Here is a 17073-nt window from a genome sequence, read left to right on the forward strand (position 1 = left end):
TTAGTCTTTTCTAAAAACCAATCTATAATCAGTTATTAATCAACGAAGTTCACGCATCTGTCATATCATTCTGAACGTTATGGAACGTAGAGTGACATCGCAAACAACAGTGATATGTGAAAATATCTAGCCCAAGACTAGGGAGACCGATTGGCGAGTCTAGCACGGCTAACAGTGCGAAGGTATTAAAGCTGAGAAGTATCATAACCACAAATCCAGTCTGATTTCTAAACGTGCATCAAGAGTGTCAAAGTAATTCCACTGTTAAACATAGTTGATGTAGTGGATTGAAGACAAGGGAACATGGGGAACACGGACGACCTGTACGAGATGGCTGAAATCCTTCCTAATATGACAGAGGTGTATGAAGATATCAAAAAGACGGAATATCCGATGATAGTTTGACAAAGATTTGGGGGACAATCAAACAAAGCAGAAAAGCAGATACCATCCCCAGATAATTTTTGATATCATTGCGGGAAGAGGATGATTCCAGTTTATTTGTAGAATCTATGAGTCTCGTAATACCCACAGGCCTTATCTAATAATGTTAACCACACAATCACTTAGAAAAAAAGACAGAAAAAACAAAAACTAACGGACAATCAACTTGACAGAAAATGCATTCAGTTTCTGGAAAGAGTACAGACGAATAGAGTAGACAATCGAGAATTTGAGAGATGACAGACAGTTTGAATTTAGAAAAGGTAAGAGCACTTAGACTTCCGGCATAGGAAGTCAGCCTCATTCTGCCAACGGCCTAGTAAAAGAGGGCGGAGGAGCGGCTAGAGGTTCAGGGCACTCTCTTGTCCTAGGGTGCGAAATTGCCCCTAAAGGCGGAAGAATCAGCAATGATCAGCGACATGAGGATGCAGAAGGCAATGGAAACCACTTCATTAAAGACACGTAACGTGTATCCACAGGACATGCGGCCTGTAGTTGAAAAAGTGTCATGATCTCTCCATTGGCAAAAGATTCCGGAATAGTCCCCCATTCGGATCTCCGGGAGGGGACTGCCAAGGGTGAGGTTACCATGAGAAAAAGATTAAATAATCAACGAAAGGATAATGTTCTACGAGTCGGGGCGTGGAATGTCAGAAGCTTGAATGTGGTAGGGAAAATAGAAAATCTGAAAAGGGAAATGCAAAGGCTCAATCTAGATATAGTAGAGGTCAGTGAAGTGAAGTGGAAGGAAGACAAGGATTTCTGGTCAGATGAGTATCGGGTAATATCAACTGCAGCAGAAAATGGTATAACAGGTGTAGGATTCGTTATGAATAGGAAGGTAGGGCAGAGGTTGTGTTGCTGTGAACAGTTCAGTGACCGTGTTATTCTAATCAGAATCGACAGCAGACCAACACCGACAACGATAGTTTAGGTATACATGCCGACGTCACAAGCTGAAGATGAACAGATAGAGAAAGTGTTTGAGGATGTTGAAAGGGTAACGCAGTATGTAAAGGGGGACAAAAATCTAATAGTCATGGGCGACTGGAATGCAGTTGTAGGGGAGGGAGTAGAAGAAAAGGTTACAGAAGAATATGGGCTTGGAACAAGGAATGAAAGAGGAGAAAGACTAATTGAGTTCCGTAACAAGTTTCAGCTAATAATAGCGAATACCCTGTTCAAGAATCACAAGAGGAGGAGGTATACTTCGAAAAGGCCGGGAGGTGCGGGAAGATTTCAATTAGCTTATATCATTGTCAGACAGAGATTCCGAAATCAGATACTGGATTGTAAGGCGTACCCAGGAGCAGATATAGACTCAGATCACAATATAGTAGTGATGAAGAGTAGGCTGAAGTTCAATACATTACTCAGGAAGAATCAATACGCAAAGAAGTGGGATACGGAAGTTCTAAGGAATTACGAGATACGTTTGAAGTTCTCTAACGCTATAGATACAGCAATAAGGAATAGCGCAGTAGGCAACACAGTTGAAGAGGAATGGACATCTCTAAAAAGGGCCATAACAGAAGTGGGGAAGGAAAACATAGGTACAAAGAAGGTAGCTGCAAAGAAACCATGGGTAACAGAAGAAATACTTCAGTTGATTGGTGAAAAGAGGAAGTACAAACATGTTCCAGGAAAATCAGGAATACAGAAATACAAGTCGCTGAGGAATGAAATAAATAGGAAGTGCATGGAAGCTAAGACGAAATGGCTGCAGGAAAAATGTGAAGACATCGAAAAAGATATGATTGTCGGAAGGACAGACTCAGCATAGAGGAAAGTCAAAACAACCTTTGGTGACATTAAAAGCAATTGTGGTAACATTAAGAGTGCAACGGGAATTCCGCTGTTAAATGCAGATGAGAGAGTAGATAGGTGGAAAGAATACATTGAAAGCCTCTATGAGGGTGAAGATTTGTCTGATGTGATAGAAGAAGAAATAGGAGTCGATTTAGAAGAGATAGGGGATCCAGTATTAGAATCGGAATTTAAAAGAGCTTTGGAGGACTTGCGGTCAAATAAGGCAGAAGGGATAGATAACATTCCATCAGAATTTCTAAAATCATTAGGGGAAGTGGCAACAAAACGACTATTCAGGTTGGTGTGTAGAATATATGAGTCTGGCGACATACCATCTGACTTTCGGAAAAGCATCATCCACACAATTCCGAAGACGGCAAGAGCTGACAAGTGCGAGAATCATCGCACAATCAGCTTAACAGCTCATGCACCGAAGCTGCTTCCAAGAATAATATACAGAAGAATGGAAAAGAAAATTGATAATGCGCTAGGTGACGATCAGTTTGGCTTTAGGAAAAGTAAAGGCACGAGAGAGGCAATTCTGACGTTACGGCTAATAATGGAAGCAAGGCTAAAGAAAAATCAAGGCACGTTCATAGGATTTGTCTACCTGGAAAAAGCGTTCGACAATATAAAATGGTGCAAGCTGTTCGAGATATTGAAAAATGTAGGGGTAAGCTATAGGGAGAGCCGGGTTATATACGTACAATATGTACAACAACCAAGAGGGAATAATAAGAGTGGACGAACAAGAACGAAGTGCTCGTATTAAGAAGGGTGTAAGACAAGGCTGTAGCCTTTCGTCCCTACTCTTCAATCTGTACATCGGTGAAGCAATGACGGAAATAAAAGAAATGTTCAGGAGTGGAATTATAATACAAGGTGAAAGGATATCAATGATACGATTCACTGATGACATTGCTATCCTGAGTGAAAGTGAAGAAGAATTAAATGATCTGCTGAACGGAATGAACAGTCTAATGAGTACGCAGTATGGTTTGAGAGTAAATCGGAGAAAGACGAAGGTAATGATAAGTAGTAGAAATGAGAACAGCGAGAAACTTAACATCAGGATTGATGGTCACGAAGTCAATGAAGTTAAGGAATTCTGCTACCTAGGCAGTAAAATAACCAATGACGGACGGAGCAAGGAGGACATCAAAAGCAGACTCGCTATGGCAAAAAAGGCGTTTCTGGCCAAGAGAAGTCTACTAATATCAAATACCGGCCTTAATTTGAGGAAGAAATTTCTGAAGATGTACGTCTGGAGTAGAGCATTGTATGGTAGTGAAACATGGACTGTGGGAAAACCGGAACAGAAGAGAATGTAAACATTTGAGATGTGGTGTTATAGACGAATGTTGAAAATTAGGTGGAACGATAAGGTAAGGAATGAGGAGGTTCTACGCAGAATCGGAGAGGAAAGGAATATGTGGAAAACACTGATAAGGAGAAGGGACAGGATGATAGGAAATCTGCTAAGACATGAGGGAATGACTTCCATGGTACTAGAGGGAGCTGTAGAGGGGAAAAAGCTGTAGAGGAAGACAGTGATTAGAATACGTGAAGCAAATAATTGAGGACTCAGGTTGCAAATGCTACTCTGAGATGAAGAGGTTAGCACAGGAAAGGAATTCGTGGCGGGCCGCATCAAACCAATCAGTAGACTGATGACAAAAAAAAAGGCACCAAAGAGCTTTATACCGGAACCAACCCTTAAGAAAAATCATGAGTGTTTCGTAGGATTCGTCTACCAAGGATAATCATTCGACAGTATAATGTGAAAAGTATTTGAAACCTTACGAAAAATAAGTATATTCTATAAATAAAGACGATTAACAGACAATGTGTAGAAGAACCAAGAGCGAATAGTACGAATATAAGAATAAGGAAGAAGCGTTTGGAATTAAAAGGGAGCAAAGCAGACTTGTAGCCTTTGTCCTCCGTCCAACTTGTGTATCGAAAAAGCAACGAAGAAAAGATAAAAAGTTTAGACAGTGTGATTAGAAATTGAGAGTGAGGAAAAATTAGAGGAACTGCTCCATAAAATTAACAGTCTAGAGGGCTGCGTATGGTTCGAAAGTAAACTATAGAAAGGTGACTGCATGAGAAACAGTAGAAAGAAGAGTCGATAGAAGGAAATAGGAAAACTGAGAATAAGTATGAGACGTGGGACCTTTGAAGCAAAATTCATGAATAAGGATGAGACTCTTTGCTTCTCATATCTGACAGCAAGGCGGTTGTCAACGACGATGTCAATCAAATTTTTTGGTTTTACTGACTATTATCACCCTTAGGCCTGGCTACAAATTTTTCCTTTTGAAAAATTTTGGTTGAAATAACAGGGCACGTTTCAGAAATCTTGGCGATTTTAATGTCTCCTACATCAGAACCAAAAGACATGTTTTACACTGCAGCACATTTGTAGGTTTAACCTAAATACCTAAGGCTACGCCTGCTAAAATCTTAGGATGCCGGAAGTAAAAATGTTTTTGTACTAACTTAATTCAGTCACCATTGTGCTTCCAATTTCTGCTTAGTCACCTCACTGCAACTGTATATGTGCTCTTTGTCAGGCGCACTTATTTTTTCATTAATTAGCGTTTCGTACTCTTTGTAGACATTGGGGAACCGCCACAGCAAAGAACGCACGGATTCTAGCCGCAGCTGTGAGAGAAATTACAGAGGATGAGGCCAGGGAAACTTTAAAGTTATGTCCCTTAGAGGTCTGCTGCCAAAATATCGTATTTTGTGCTGTCACATCAAAACATGTGTGTTGGCCGTTTAATGGAAGTTTTCATACTTTCTTTCATAATCACATGGCAACGAAGTCTAATGACCCGCCGCAGATGAGACGGAGGTGTCTCTCATCGAGGGAATGCTGAGAAAAGACATTGATTGTGTCCTTTTCAAAGGAACTGTTGCGGCAGATTCTTCAGGCGATTTACTGGCATCTGGTCAACCTAAATTTGTACAGCCATCCTCCCGATTGCGAGTCCAATATTCTAACCACAGCGCAATCTCGCTTGGTTCTGCCACCATCAGCCCAGCTTTGTGGCGGAAGGAAAGCATACCCAAATTTTTCTATTCTCGTCTGTTCTACGTTCAGTGTAGATGATCAATTTTTTTTTTTGCTGGTTTTTCAGATTAAATGGCTCTCTGTGCAGTCCAGATAGCGATATCTATGGGAAGTGCAAAAGGATCAGTGGAGGATTCAAAGATACGCCACCACTCTCTCCCACATGTAAGAACATTAAAATCCCAGTTAACCAGGCTAAAACCTGAAGCTGTCAGCAGTGAGATTTTTGGAGAAAATTTAAGTGTATGGCTCTGAGCACTATGGGACTTAACATCTGTGGTCATCAGTCCCCTACAACTTAGAACTACTTAAACCTAACTAACCTAAGGACATCACACACATCCATACCCGAGGCAGGATTCGACCCTGTGACCGTAGCAGTCGCGCGGTTCCGGACTGAGCGCCTAGAACCGCTAGACCACCGCGGCCGGCATTTAAGTATATACCGAAAGAATAGGCTATGGGGCAATGGAGGTGTTGTAAACAGGAAACACAATCACGCCGACATAATTGGAACTGAACGTGACATTGTGGGAGCAAGACTTAAAATCGGGGACGGGAAGAAAATTACAATTGGAACCATCTAACAACCTCCAGAGTCAGCTCCTGAAGTAAACGAAAACTCATTTCGCTACTTCGTAAGTTCGCTGATCATCGAGAGTGTTCAGAAAGTAACTATGTAGTGCCATGTTGTGGTGTGCAAAGTAATGACTGATATGATTGTCAATTATTAATACAACATCTTCCATTGTATACTATATTTGAACCATATTTGCCCAGTGTGCTCAGGTATTTGTATTTCTTCGCAGGTCCGGTTTGAATGAAGACCAACTTTTTGTGTGACATCACTGTGATCCAGGTCATCACGCTGACTGCTGAACAAAGAGTGTTTCGTGGGGCATGTGTTCCGTAATGGAGACAAGTGTACCTCAGCAGTAGAAGCTGCATTTGCACCAAAGTTCCCATGAGTGAAGGTGCTGTACGGAACCAAATCACCAAGTTTCTAAAGACCGCAAGCGTTTATAACGCTCCAAAATCAGGCAGACCACCCACATTCATATCGGAGGAGAAGCTGCAAGACATGATGCTGCCAAGTCCAAAGAAATCGGTTGGACGACTAGCTCAGTAGCCGACGTGTCCTTGGGTTCCACCCGAAATGTTCTCCGGATGTCACTATGCATGAATCCGTACAAAATGTCCGTCGCTCATGAACTGAGAGACACCGATCGCCCGGTGCGTGTGAACTTTGGCTACTGGTTTCTGTCCTCCTTGCAGGACAATGGTGAGGCGATTCTTGACACAACGTTTATCTCGGATGACGCATGTTTCCACCCCTCCGGTTACGTGAATAGCCAGAATAGTCGTATGTGCACTACCGAGAACCCGCATGAATTTAAGGTGTCCCCAATGCATGATCAAAAGGTTGGTGGTTGGTGCCCCGTGACTCGTAAACGCATCATTGGGCCGAACTTCTTTCAGGACACCATAAAAGTAGAAAGGTGCTGCACATGCATTCTGGAGCCCTTCCTAGGTGAATTGAATGAGGATGAAAATTGAGAACTCCTGGTTCCAACAGAATGGGGCGACTGCACGTACTGCCCACAATGTTATGGACGTTTTAAAGGACATCTTCGATGACCACTTCATCTCTCGAGGACTCTGACCTCCACGTTCACCCGATTGGCTCCACCGGAGTACTTTCTGTGGGATACGTTGAAGGGAAAGTCCTATGAAGACAATCCGCACATCATACAAGAACTCCAAACTGCAGTGACACGTCGCATTCGGAACATCACTCCCGATGTTTAGCAGAACGTCTTCGAGAACATGCAGGTATCTGCATCTACATCTACATACATGCTCCACAATCCATCATACGGTGCGTGGCGGAGGGTACCTCGTACCACAACTAGCATCTTCTCTCCCTGTTCCACTCCCAAACAGAACGAGGGAACAATGGGTGCCTATATGCCTCTGTACGAGCCTTAACCTCTCTTATCTTACCTTTGTGGTCTTTCCGCGAAATGTAAGTTGGCGGCAATAAAATTGTACTGGAGTCAGCCTCAAATGATGCTTCTCTAAATTTCCTCAGTAGCGATTCACGAAAAGAACGTCTCCATTCCTCTAGAGACTCCCACCAGAGTTCCTGAAGCATTTCCGTAACACTACCGCAATGATCAAACCTACCAGATACGTGCGCAACTGTGTCTTCAAGTTCAAGGGGATCACTTCCAGCATCTCTCGATTTACGGCTGAGTTAGTCCTCCTGTAATCTGTCGTAGAGACCTTGAACAAAAATCAGTGCCCAGCAGTTAGGAGAAAGCACTGGTCACATCCGGTTACGAGAAGAGTCGCATAAGTGATCCACAAAACTACCATCAAATATCCTTGAGAAACATTGGTTGTAGAATCTTTGCACCATTTCCGATCTCAATGAGGTATCTCGAACGGAATGACCTCCTTCATGCCAACCAGCACCTGTTCTCAATACATCGCTAGTGCAAAACCCAACTTACACTTTTCTCGCGTGTCGTATTGAAAGCCACGGATCAAGGCACGCAGGTCGTGGGAGTATCTCTCACTTTCAGATAAGCATTTGATTAGTATTACAGAAAGGCACAGTATAAAAAGTACGATCGCATGGGGAATTAAGCAATGTTTTTGACTGTATTGAGGATCTTTTCGTGGAAGGACATAATAAGTTATTTTGGCTGGTGAGTTAACGACAGTAGTAGAAGTAAGTCCGGGTGTTCCCGTTAGTTTTCTTGATGTTAAGGTCGTATATTAATAATGTTGCAGACAATATTGGAAGTAAGCTCATGCTCGCCGCAGATGATGTGCTCTATATTAAAGTATTAGCTGAAATAATGGGTCAGCTCTTGATAAGATTTCAATATTGTCCAAATATTGACAACGTGCATTTCGTGTTCAGAAATGTAGAAGTATGGACGTCACAAAACGAAAAAGTTGCATCCTATATTTGTAACGTCAATAAGTCACAATTGGAACCTGTAAACTCATACAAATAAGTGTGTGCAACTCTTAGTATGTACATGTAATGGAACGATCACATTGGCTCAGTCGTGGTTGAAGCAGGTAGCAGCCCTGGTTTATTGGTTAAACAGTAGGGAAATGCAATCAGTGTACAAAGGTGACTGCTTAAAAGTCATTCTAGCGAACTGTCCTACAATATTGGCCAGGTGTTTGGAACAAAACTAAGGGACTAACAATGGATATTGAACGTAATCAGAGAAGGCCAGCAGGAATGGTCACAGTTTGTTTGACTCGCGGACCAGTTCCACGATCTTGAAACAACTGTATTGGAAGATTAAGGTGACGTAAACTATCTTCAGGAAGCCCACTTACAAAGCTTCAAGAGCCAACTTTGAATGATGACTCTATGAATGCACTATAACATACTGACTCTCGTGGGGATCATGAGGAGAAGATTATTTCAATTATAGCACGCGCAGAGGCATTCAAACGGCATTCTTCCCGCACTCCGTCCGTGAATGAAAGCGGAAGAAGTCCAGTAACTGGGACAATGGAAGACACTCTGTGTCATGAACTTCACAATGTTTTGCAGAGTATAGATTTGGATGTAGATGTAGGTGGGTAACAGAGTTAGAGAACGTCCCAACGAAGATAAAATCGAACACCCTCTGTTTCGAGGTGGGTCCTATGTTACGTTGTTGTAATATCACGAAGAATTCAAAGTTAGGGAACAGACAAAAGGCCCTATGCACTTCATAAATGTATGTGCTGCTGTCGAAACTACTGGTTATGTAAATCACAGGTGATCATGTTGTGCATCCAAGTCACCCCTCAGCATTAAACCAACTGCTGCACCTGTATGCCGATTTTAATTCTATGTTGCAACGTTCGTTCACGTCGGAACCTATGCACACTATTATGTCCATCGTTATTACGCAGAGCTGGGACTCTCCTGAGATGACGATCTGGGGCCCTTCCTGTGTCTAGTGTTATCGTTAGGAGAACCAGTTGTGTGGATACTCATTCTGTTGCAAACAAATGTGTTCCTCGCTCTAGGTATGTGGTATGGCTTTCCGATCCCGACTGTCCGAACAAACATGTCTGTCGTTTACAGCAATCGTCTCAGACTTTTTACGCCACGTTCCCCTTTTGAAACGTGAACTATTCCCCAACCCCAAACCCCAACTGCTATTTTTGTTTTCTTCGTCAGTATTTGTTCCACACAGCATAAAACATGCTCACGGTATCTATTCAACTCTGTCTATTTACTGCAACTATCAGTTACAACAATATCAGTAATAATAACTATTCGAACACATGACAATTAAGAAAATTTTAAATTATCACACATTTGCATTATTCAAAGGTGATGAAATTACACAATCACACCAACTTTATAAATAACCACGGCTGCGTATGCAGTTATTGGAACTCATCTAGTATGTGTATTTCACTACCTACGTAGTTCAGCAATTAGTTAAAGTTTAACTGTTTGCATCTATATTGCTTATAATTCATTCAGACGGCTTTAATATTCACAAGATCACGACATACCTACGACGACTGAACTAATTTAAACATTAATTTCAAAAATGTTATTTCCAATCCAATCGTCCAAGTGCTAAAAGGGTCATTTGTAAAGCAGGAAATTAAAGTTGGAGGAGCTTCCTTGGTTCATGGAAATGAGGAGTTTACGCTAGCGATATTTGTTCACACCAGTATTTCAATAAAAGCTGGCGGCCCCTCTATTATTCTCTGCTCCCACTCACATCTCACCCCCACCCCCACCCCCGCCCCACCCTCAAGAGGGCCACGCCCCCCCACTTTGAGGAAGTCTGCTGTAGAGTACTGATAGCGCAGAGCTACTGAGAAGCTGCATGGTGTTGGTTATGGCATTTCTGAACCCATAGATTCTTTATTCGCATGACAGTCATGGGTCTCAACCAATGAAGGCAACAATATTACCGAAAGATAAGCCGCAGTCTCAATAAGCCACAATGCAGACGCTATAGGATTCCGTCTGCTGTTGGTAGAGAACTCACCTTTTCAGATAACGCGCACAAGGAAGTTCATCCAACAATGAAATGCGACTTTGAATGAGAAACTCGCTCGGTAATCCTTACTTATAAGCGGAATTTACCCCTCATTACACCTACAGCCTGTATGGGGAAGTTTTGAAAAGCTAATGACTTGCAATGCTTAGGATATTTGATTATGTATGCTGCGTTCACTGTATTGTAATTTTAATGGTAAATAATGGTGAACATTCTACACCAAAAATGCCGCCTACGACTTTCATATGTCAGTAACGTAATAAACATATAATTTCAGACGTATCCAGATAACAAATCTCCTCCTCTTCTCTTTTTGTTCTTTCCCCCCCCCCCCCCCTGCCCCGACTCCCTCTCTCTCTCTCTCTCTCTCTCTCTCTCTCTCTCTCTCTCTCTCTCTCTCTGTCTCCGTCTCTTATCATGCTTTTCTCGTACAGTTTCTGTTGACGATTACCTGCACTATTACGAAATCAATGCAACTTGTCAGTAAGTGTCCAGCAGGACTACTAATACTTAAGCCATATGTGATACAAATTTAATCATAGGTCATTTGTCTACAGTTGGATAGTAATAAACGGTTTATTAAATTTGTTCCCGTTCACTTGGAAAGACGACATAGATAATATTGTAGGGAAAGCGAGCCAAAGGTTGCGTTTCATTGTCAGGACACACAGAAGATGCAACAAGTCCACTAAAGAGACAGCTTACACTACACTCATTCGTCCTCTGTTAGAATATTGCTGCGCGGTGTGGGATCCTTACCAGGTGGGATTGACGGAGGACATCGAAAGGGTGCAAAAGAGGACAGCTCGTTTTGTATTATCTAGTAGTAGGGGAGAGAGTATTGCAGGTGTGATACGCGAATTGGGATGGAAGTCATTACAGCAATGACGTTTTTCGTCGCGGCGAGATCTTTTTACGAAATTTCCGTCACCAACTTTCTCTTCCGAATGCGAAAATATTTTATTGAGCCCAACCTACATAGGTAGGAATGATCATGAAAATAAAATAAGAGAAATCAGTGCTCGAACAGAAAGGTTTTTCCCGCGCGCTGATAGGGAGTGGAATGGTAGAGAGATAGTGTGATTGTGGTTCGATGAACCCGCTGCCAAGCACTTAAATGTGAATTGCAGAGTAGGCATGTAGATGTAGATGTAAAAACGCATCTGATTCGCTTGAATGAGTTGTAAGAACTTGTCTTTGTGTTGACACAACTTAGAGAGCGATTGTATAGGCTATTCACATTAATGTGACTCTCTTGTCAAAAGCCTGGATGTGCAGGAGGACAGTCTTTGAGGTTCTGTAAGGTACCGACAGTGACGGATGTACCAACTCCGGTGCAGTGGCCAGCTCCACTAAGTTTTCGTTGTTGACGTCCGACAGATTCTCCGTTTGTTTTTAATCCTGGGGTGGTGGTGGGGGGAGGGAGGGGAGGTGTCGGTGGCCATGGGAATACGGTTAAGTCATTTTAGTGCTCTTCGAATCACGAGCGTACACTACGAGTGGTGTGACACTTTTTATTGTCCTGCTTATAGACGCCACCGTGCTAGGGAAAGGCAAACGACGTATGTGGGTGGACATTCTCCAGAAGGATAAATGCGCATTTATGTTGATCCATTATGGCTTCCAGAATTACGTCACCTAGCACATGGCCGACTACGTTGCCAAGATCATAATGCTCCGTCCTCCGCCCTTGACCCTTCCGATGTTTCTTTCCGGACCAACACACCAGTGGCCATATGTGCGATTGAAAATAAAACATGATTGTTCTGAAAAGGCTACCTGCTGACACACAGTTGATGTACGACCAGCAGCGTTACTGGCGTACAAATTCCGTTTTCATAGTCGGTATCAGCAGATTCGTGAACCTACAGCTGCTGCGGAGTCCCATTTGCTGTAACGCTTGGTGAAGGAGACCCTGTAGGTACCCACTCGGTTCAATTGGGAGATAAGTTGTTCGTCAGTTGCATGCCTATTCGCACGTACACATCTCCGTACCCGTCTTTCAGTCCCGTCACTTACGACACTTGGTGTTCCACAGCTCCCTCGAGGCCGGTTTTGGATAATGCCTTTTTGCCATGAACGTTGTACTTTAATTTCGAAAATGCTTCCACCTTCGGCCCAAAAACCAATATTCATGCCCTTTTGAATGTCAGATAAATCTCCTCGTTTCTGCATTCAGACAACTTATGCGTTGTGTCCTCCCCTCTTCTTCCTGACAAACTTTATACATCCTCATTGGTTATGTTGCTACCTGTGAGTGGTTACTGCACGTTGACGTGGAACATAGTCGGTTACATTAATGTGATTGGACGCAATGCAGCACAGTCAGTATCTATGAGAAGTGTCGCTGTTGTCTAGCTTATCACTATGACACGAAGAGTAATTTTTACTTCTAGGTTTAATCGCACTTCCTTCGGATTAGTGGCTGCACATTCTGATTAGTACTACTGGACAAAGTGTTGTGGAACATTAGTGGAGCACTATACTTGCGTCTTGGAGGTCGGCAGTTCAGAAACTATCCAGGTTAACGTTATGAGTGGTCTCCCAAAATCACTAAATTCCGGGATGATTCCATTGAAAATGGCACATCCCTTTCCCTTCCCTGACTTGCGCAAACCAGAACACGTAATCGACATGACACGGTCACAACGTCCTACCTTGATTTCTTATGAAAAAGCAACATTACATTCTACAGGAAAGCATGCGCTGTCTTGAAATTTCCTGGAAGATTACACGCTGTTTATCGGTCGGATCCTCGAACTCGGTAATTGCCTTCAGCATTCCTGCCGCCAAATTTTCGTGCTCATACTGGAAACAATCTTCTGGGTTGCGTCAGAGTCATTCCTCTGCAACATTCGTATTTCCAGGAGTGTCAGTCCAGCGGGAGGGCTTCATTGAAGTTTTGAAAATACGAGAATGCTTCTGGTCAATGTAGAGCTGTGTTGTTAGGTTGTGAGTCGTGCCAGTATAGCTCAGTTGGTAAGAACATTACTCCCGTAACGCAAGGCTCAGAAATCGAGTCTCGGCCAGGCACACAGTCCAAATAATGCTATCTAGTGTTTTATCTGCTAGTATTTGAGGTCCCTATAACTGTCGCAGTAGATATCAGGTCTGCTACTGTAATTATTTTTCGATTTATTTGCAAGCTCACTTGAGGATTGAAAACACCTGGGGCTAGTAGGTGGTTTGTCGTTAACACTACCTGCTGTCTCTCATTAGGCAGAAACTATCTACTGACAGTATCATTCGGAAAAAAAACATCTAAAGTTGAATATAAAGCTCTTACATTGGAAATAGATGACAGAGGAATGATATACCTGTTACTGGCACTGTTTTAGACGAAGTCTGTAACTAGGACGCGCAGTCATATCTCTTTACGCACACAGAAATGGTGCTCCTGAAGTACTCACGGTTGAGGTCGAGGGTGACCGCGCCGGAGAGCGGAGCGGCCAGCGGGCTGGAGGAGGCCTGGCAGGTGAGCACGGCGTGCAGCTGACGCCGCGACAGCTTCTCCAGGTGCAGCGTGTTGCGCACGCGCCGCCCGCCCAGGGACTCCCACGAGTCGTCCAGCAGCGCGTTGTCCTGCCACCACGTGACGCGCGGCGACGGGCGCCCTGCAACACACGGCGGCCTGCAGGTAGGTGCGGGTGCTCGGAGAAGTAGGGGTTAAAGTAGACCCTCAAAGTAAAGAAATTAAACGTATACGAACAGTAACTACTGTACGACTACACTGTTATAGAACAGTCCCTAGCAACAATAAAATCCGTTAAATATCAAGAAGTAGGTGTACCTAACGATTAAAATGGAATGATCGCATAAAACTAATCAAAGGGGTCAGATATCCGACTGAGGTTCAATGGAGTAGGTTGCTGCTGTTGTTGCTTTAAATCAGATGTAGTGAACCTGGTCCAGCTTTCATAGTGTATGGCAAAAAGTAGGATTATTTAAAACATCTTTAGGTTTTCATACAATTTTGACATAAAATCTTTCGAAAGTAGCTATTTTTGCATGGTTCAACTTGTTCTAACTCCGCTTTATAAATTTTATAAACTTACTTCTCAACTTTATATGTTACCATCACTGTGGAAATGGTGAGTAGTTAAAATTTTACCACTAACAGAGATAAAAAAAAGTTGGCGGCAGGCATATAAGGTTGACTACCCCTGCTTTAAATCATCAGGAGAACGATAAAATGTCAGATAACTAAGTTATTGACCACAGGATAAAAGACTAAGTTGAATCGTTCAACATGGTGAGGACCATCTAAACTAATCGAATACCTACGACATTCTACACAGTATGAGAAAGAACTCGGCCCTGTACGAACAGAAATATACCGTACGTCCCTGGACGACCAGAGGCATCATAGCGATTGCGAAAGAGTGCAGGTTTCCAAGAACGGTCATATTGGAGAAGCACCAGACTATAAGGCTATATCGCTGACGTAAAAATGTTTCTGTATTCTCAACAAATTTGATGCTCACCTATTACAATATTTCTGAATCCGGTCAATCTTCCTGTAGGACTCAACATAGGATAAGCAATAACGACGCTGTGTAATGTAGCTCGTCCTGTTCGTCCACGAACGCCAGCAAGTGGTAGATGTCGGCGCAATGATTAATGCCGTATCCATTGACTTGCGGCAGGTTTTCGACACGGTTCCGTACTACCGCCAAGTGAACAAAATACGTATCGTAATACCAGGCCAGTTGTGTGAGTGTACTGAAGAGCACCAAGAAAACTGAACACATCATGTCATTCCTAAAGGAGACCGACCTTCACACGTACAAGCAAGTTCCGGAGTACTCTACGGGATAGTTACAGTCGGTATATGAGTACATAAATGACCTACTAGATAACGTCGGAAGCTCCGTAAGTTCTTCCACTGATGATTCTGAGAAGCCACAGTGTTAGAAAATTTTAACGAAATCCAGGATGACAAACAGAGGACCGACGCTTGTTGGAGGGGTTGTTGGTTCATACACGCCGTAAATAAATGCTGCTGATTCACTATAACTATGCGAGAATACCCAGAATTGCATGATTACTCGATTGCCCCAACTATCACTCGGAGCAGTCAAATTTACTATCTGGAAGAAGGCAATTAGTAACAAAAGACTGCCGTTAATCTTCGACCGGGAACTTTTATGCAGAGGAGTTGAAGATAAACTAGAGCAGCGTAACTGGAAGTGCATAGATGGGCTGAGATTCCTACGAAACTGAAGTCATTTTGCAGGAAACTAAAACTACAATTAAAACATTTTGTCTCGAGTTCTTTTATGACTGACTGTCCATAGATTTCCAATTTGCATCACATCACTATTTGAACTTACGTTGGGTTTTCTGTCATACAACACAATATTATACAAATGCCTGTTTTCTAAAGTCACGTGAAGGGCACCTCCAATTAGCCAGATTTATAGAAACTTGTAATGCAACCACACTAGACAATCCAAAGAGGGCTCAACTGGTTTTGCTCTAATGGTGACACACTACACTGTAGCGGAAGACTGCGCATTTATTTTGTTACGTAAGACCCAAGCAATCATTATACGGGTTTGTAGCAAAGGAACGGCCAGCGAGCTTCAACGCACAGTTACATTATGCAAAAGTTAACTCTTCTCTTTAGAAATCAGCTTTGCTGCTGAAGCATCTTCAGATGAAGTGGTTGATTCCTTCTCCCTCCAAATTCGTGATACTTTTTGACAATACATTAGGTAGCACTGCTCGATATTCGCTATTGGCTCTGTGCACTCAACAGACGGTTTGTTGTGGATATGTAACTGATGCGTTGCTGTTGCAACCAGTTTATCTAATACAGCACAGAGGCTCAAGTTAAAGAGTACAGTGGGTTACCGAGCATTGTCACTGACGACATTTTATTTCAGTCTGCTCTCTGACGTCCTCTACAGTAGTGGAAGGGTGATCGCTGAGAGACAATGTGGGGCTCTGCGGAAACTATATCAGGCCATTGAGATGAAGGGCAATGAGAGGACCTATGAACTCGTATGATTCTCAACAATGCATTTTCACTTAGTAGAGGACTCATTACAATTGCAGGCAGTATACTGTGAATTTTTATGCTTACCCATCTGCTAGTATAACTGACCTTGTATCCATCGTTTACCAAATATTCATAAAGCTAAAGCGATTTCTGCAAGGCCTTTTAGCGAAGAAGAATTGTAGATGACATGGCTTGGTTGTAGACATTGATAAATACATGACACAGCAACAAGTTGGTCCATAGATATTACAACTGTTCTTCTTACTGCGCTGAAAATTTAGAGAACTATCTCATCTGCTATTGTATCTATTTCTATAAGTAGGCTATTTAGGTTTTTATATTGGTAACGTCATGTAGCACTCTGTATGAAAATGACTGACTGTGCTGTGGGCAGTCTGAGGCTGGTCGGCACTGTTGCAATATTCGCCATTGTAGTGTTTGGCAGTTGGCTGTTAACAGCGCGTAGCGTTGCGCAGTTGGAGGTGAGCCGCCAGCATTGGTGGATGTGGGGAAGTGAGATGGCGGATTTTTGAGAGCGGATGATCTGAACGTGTGTCCATCAGAGACAGTACATTTGTGAGAATGGATGTCATGAACTGGTATACATATTATAACTTTTGAACACTGTTAAGGTAAATACATTGTTTGTTCTCTATCAAAATCTTTCATTTGATAACTATGCCTATCAG

General features: G+C 42.7%; 1 protein-coding gene across 3 annotated transcripts in view; it reads right to left on the reverse strand.

The window, feature by feature from the left end:
* The window catches only part of LOC126267676 (nephrin-like), a 468973-nt gene that overhangs the window by 151599 nt on the left and 300301 nt on the right, over positions 1-17073 (reverse strand). For all 3 annotated transcript variants that reach the window (XM_049972976.1, XM_049972977.1, XM_049972978.1), the window contains exon 5: positions 13791-13994. In XM_049972976.1, the coding sequence (XP_049828933.1) occupies positions 13791-13994 (204 nt within the window). The remainder of the gene's footprint in view (positions 1-13790; positions 13995-17073) is intronic.

This window comes from Schistocerca gregaria, chromosome 4, assembly GCF_023897955.1.
Source record: "Schistocerca gregaria isolate iqSchGreg1 chromosome 4, iqSchGreg1.2, whole genome shotgun sequence".
Lineage (NCBI taxonomy): Eukaryota > Metazoa > Arthropoda > Insecta > Orthoptera > Acrididae > Schistocerca > Schistocerca gregaria.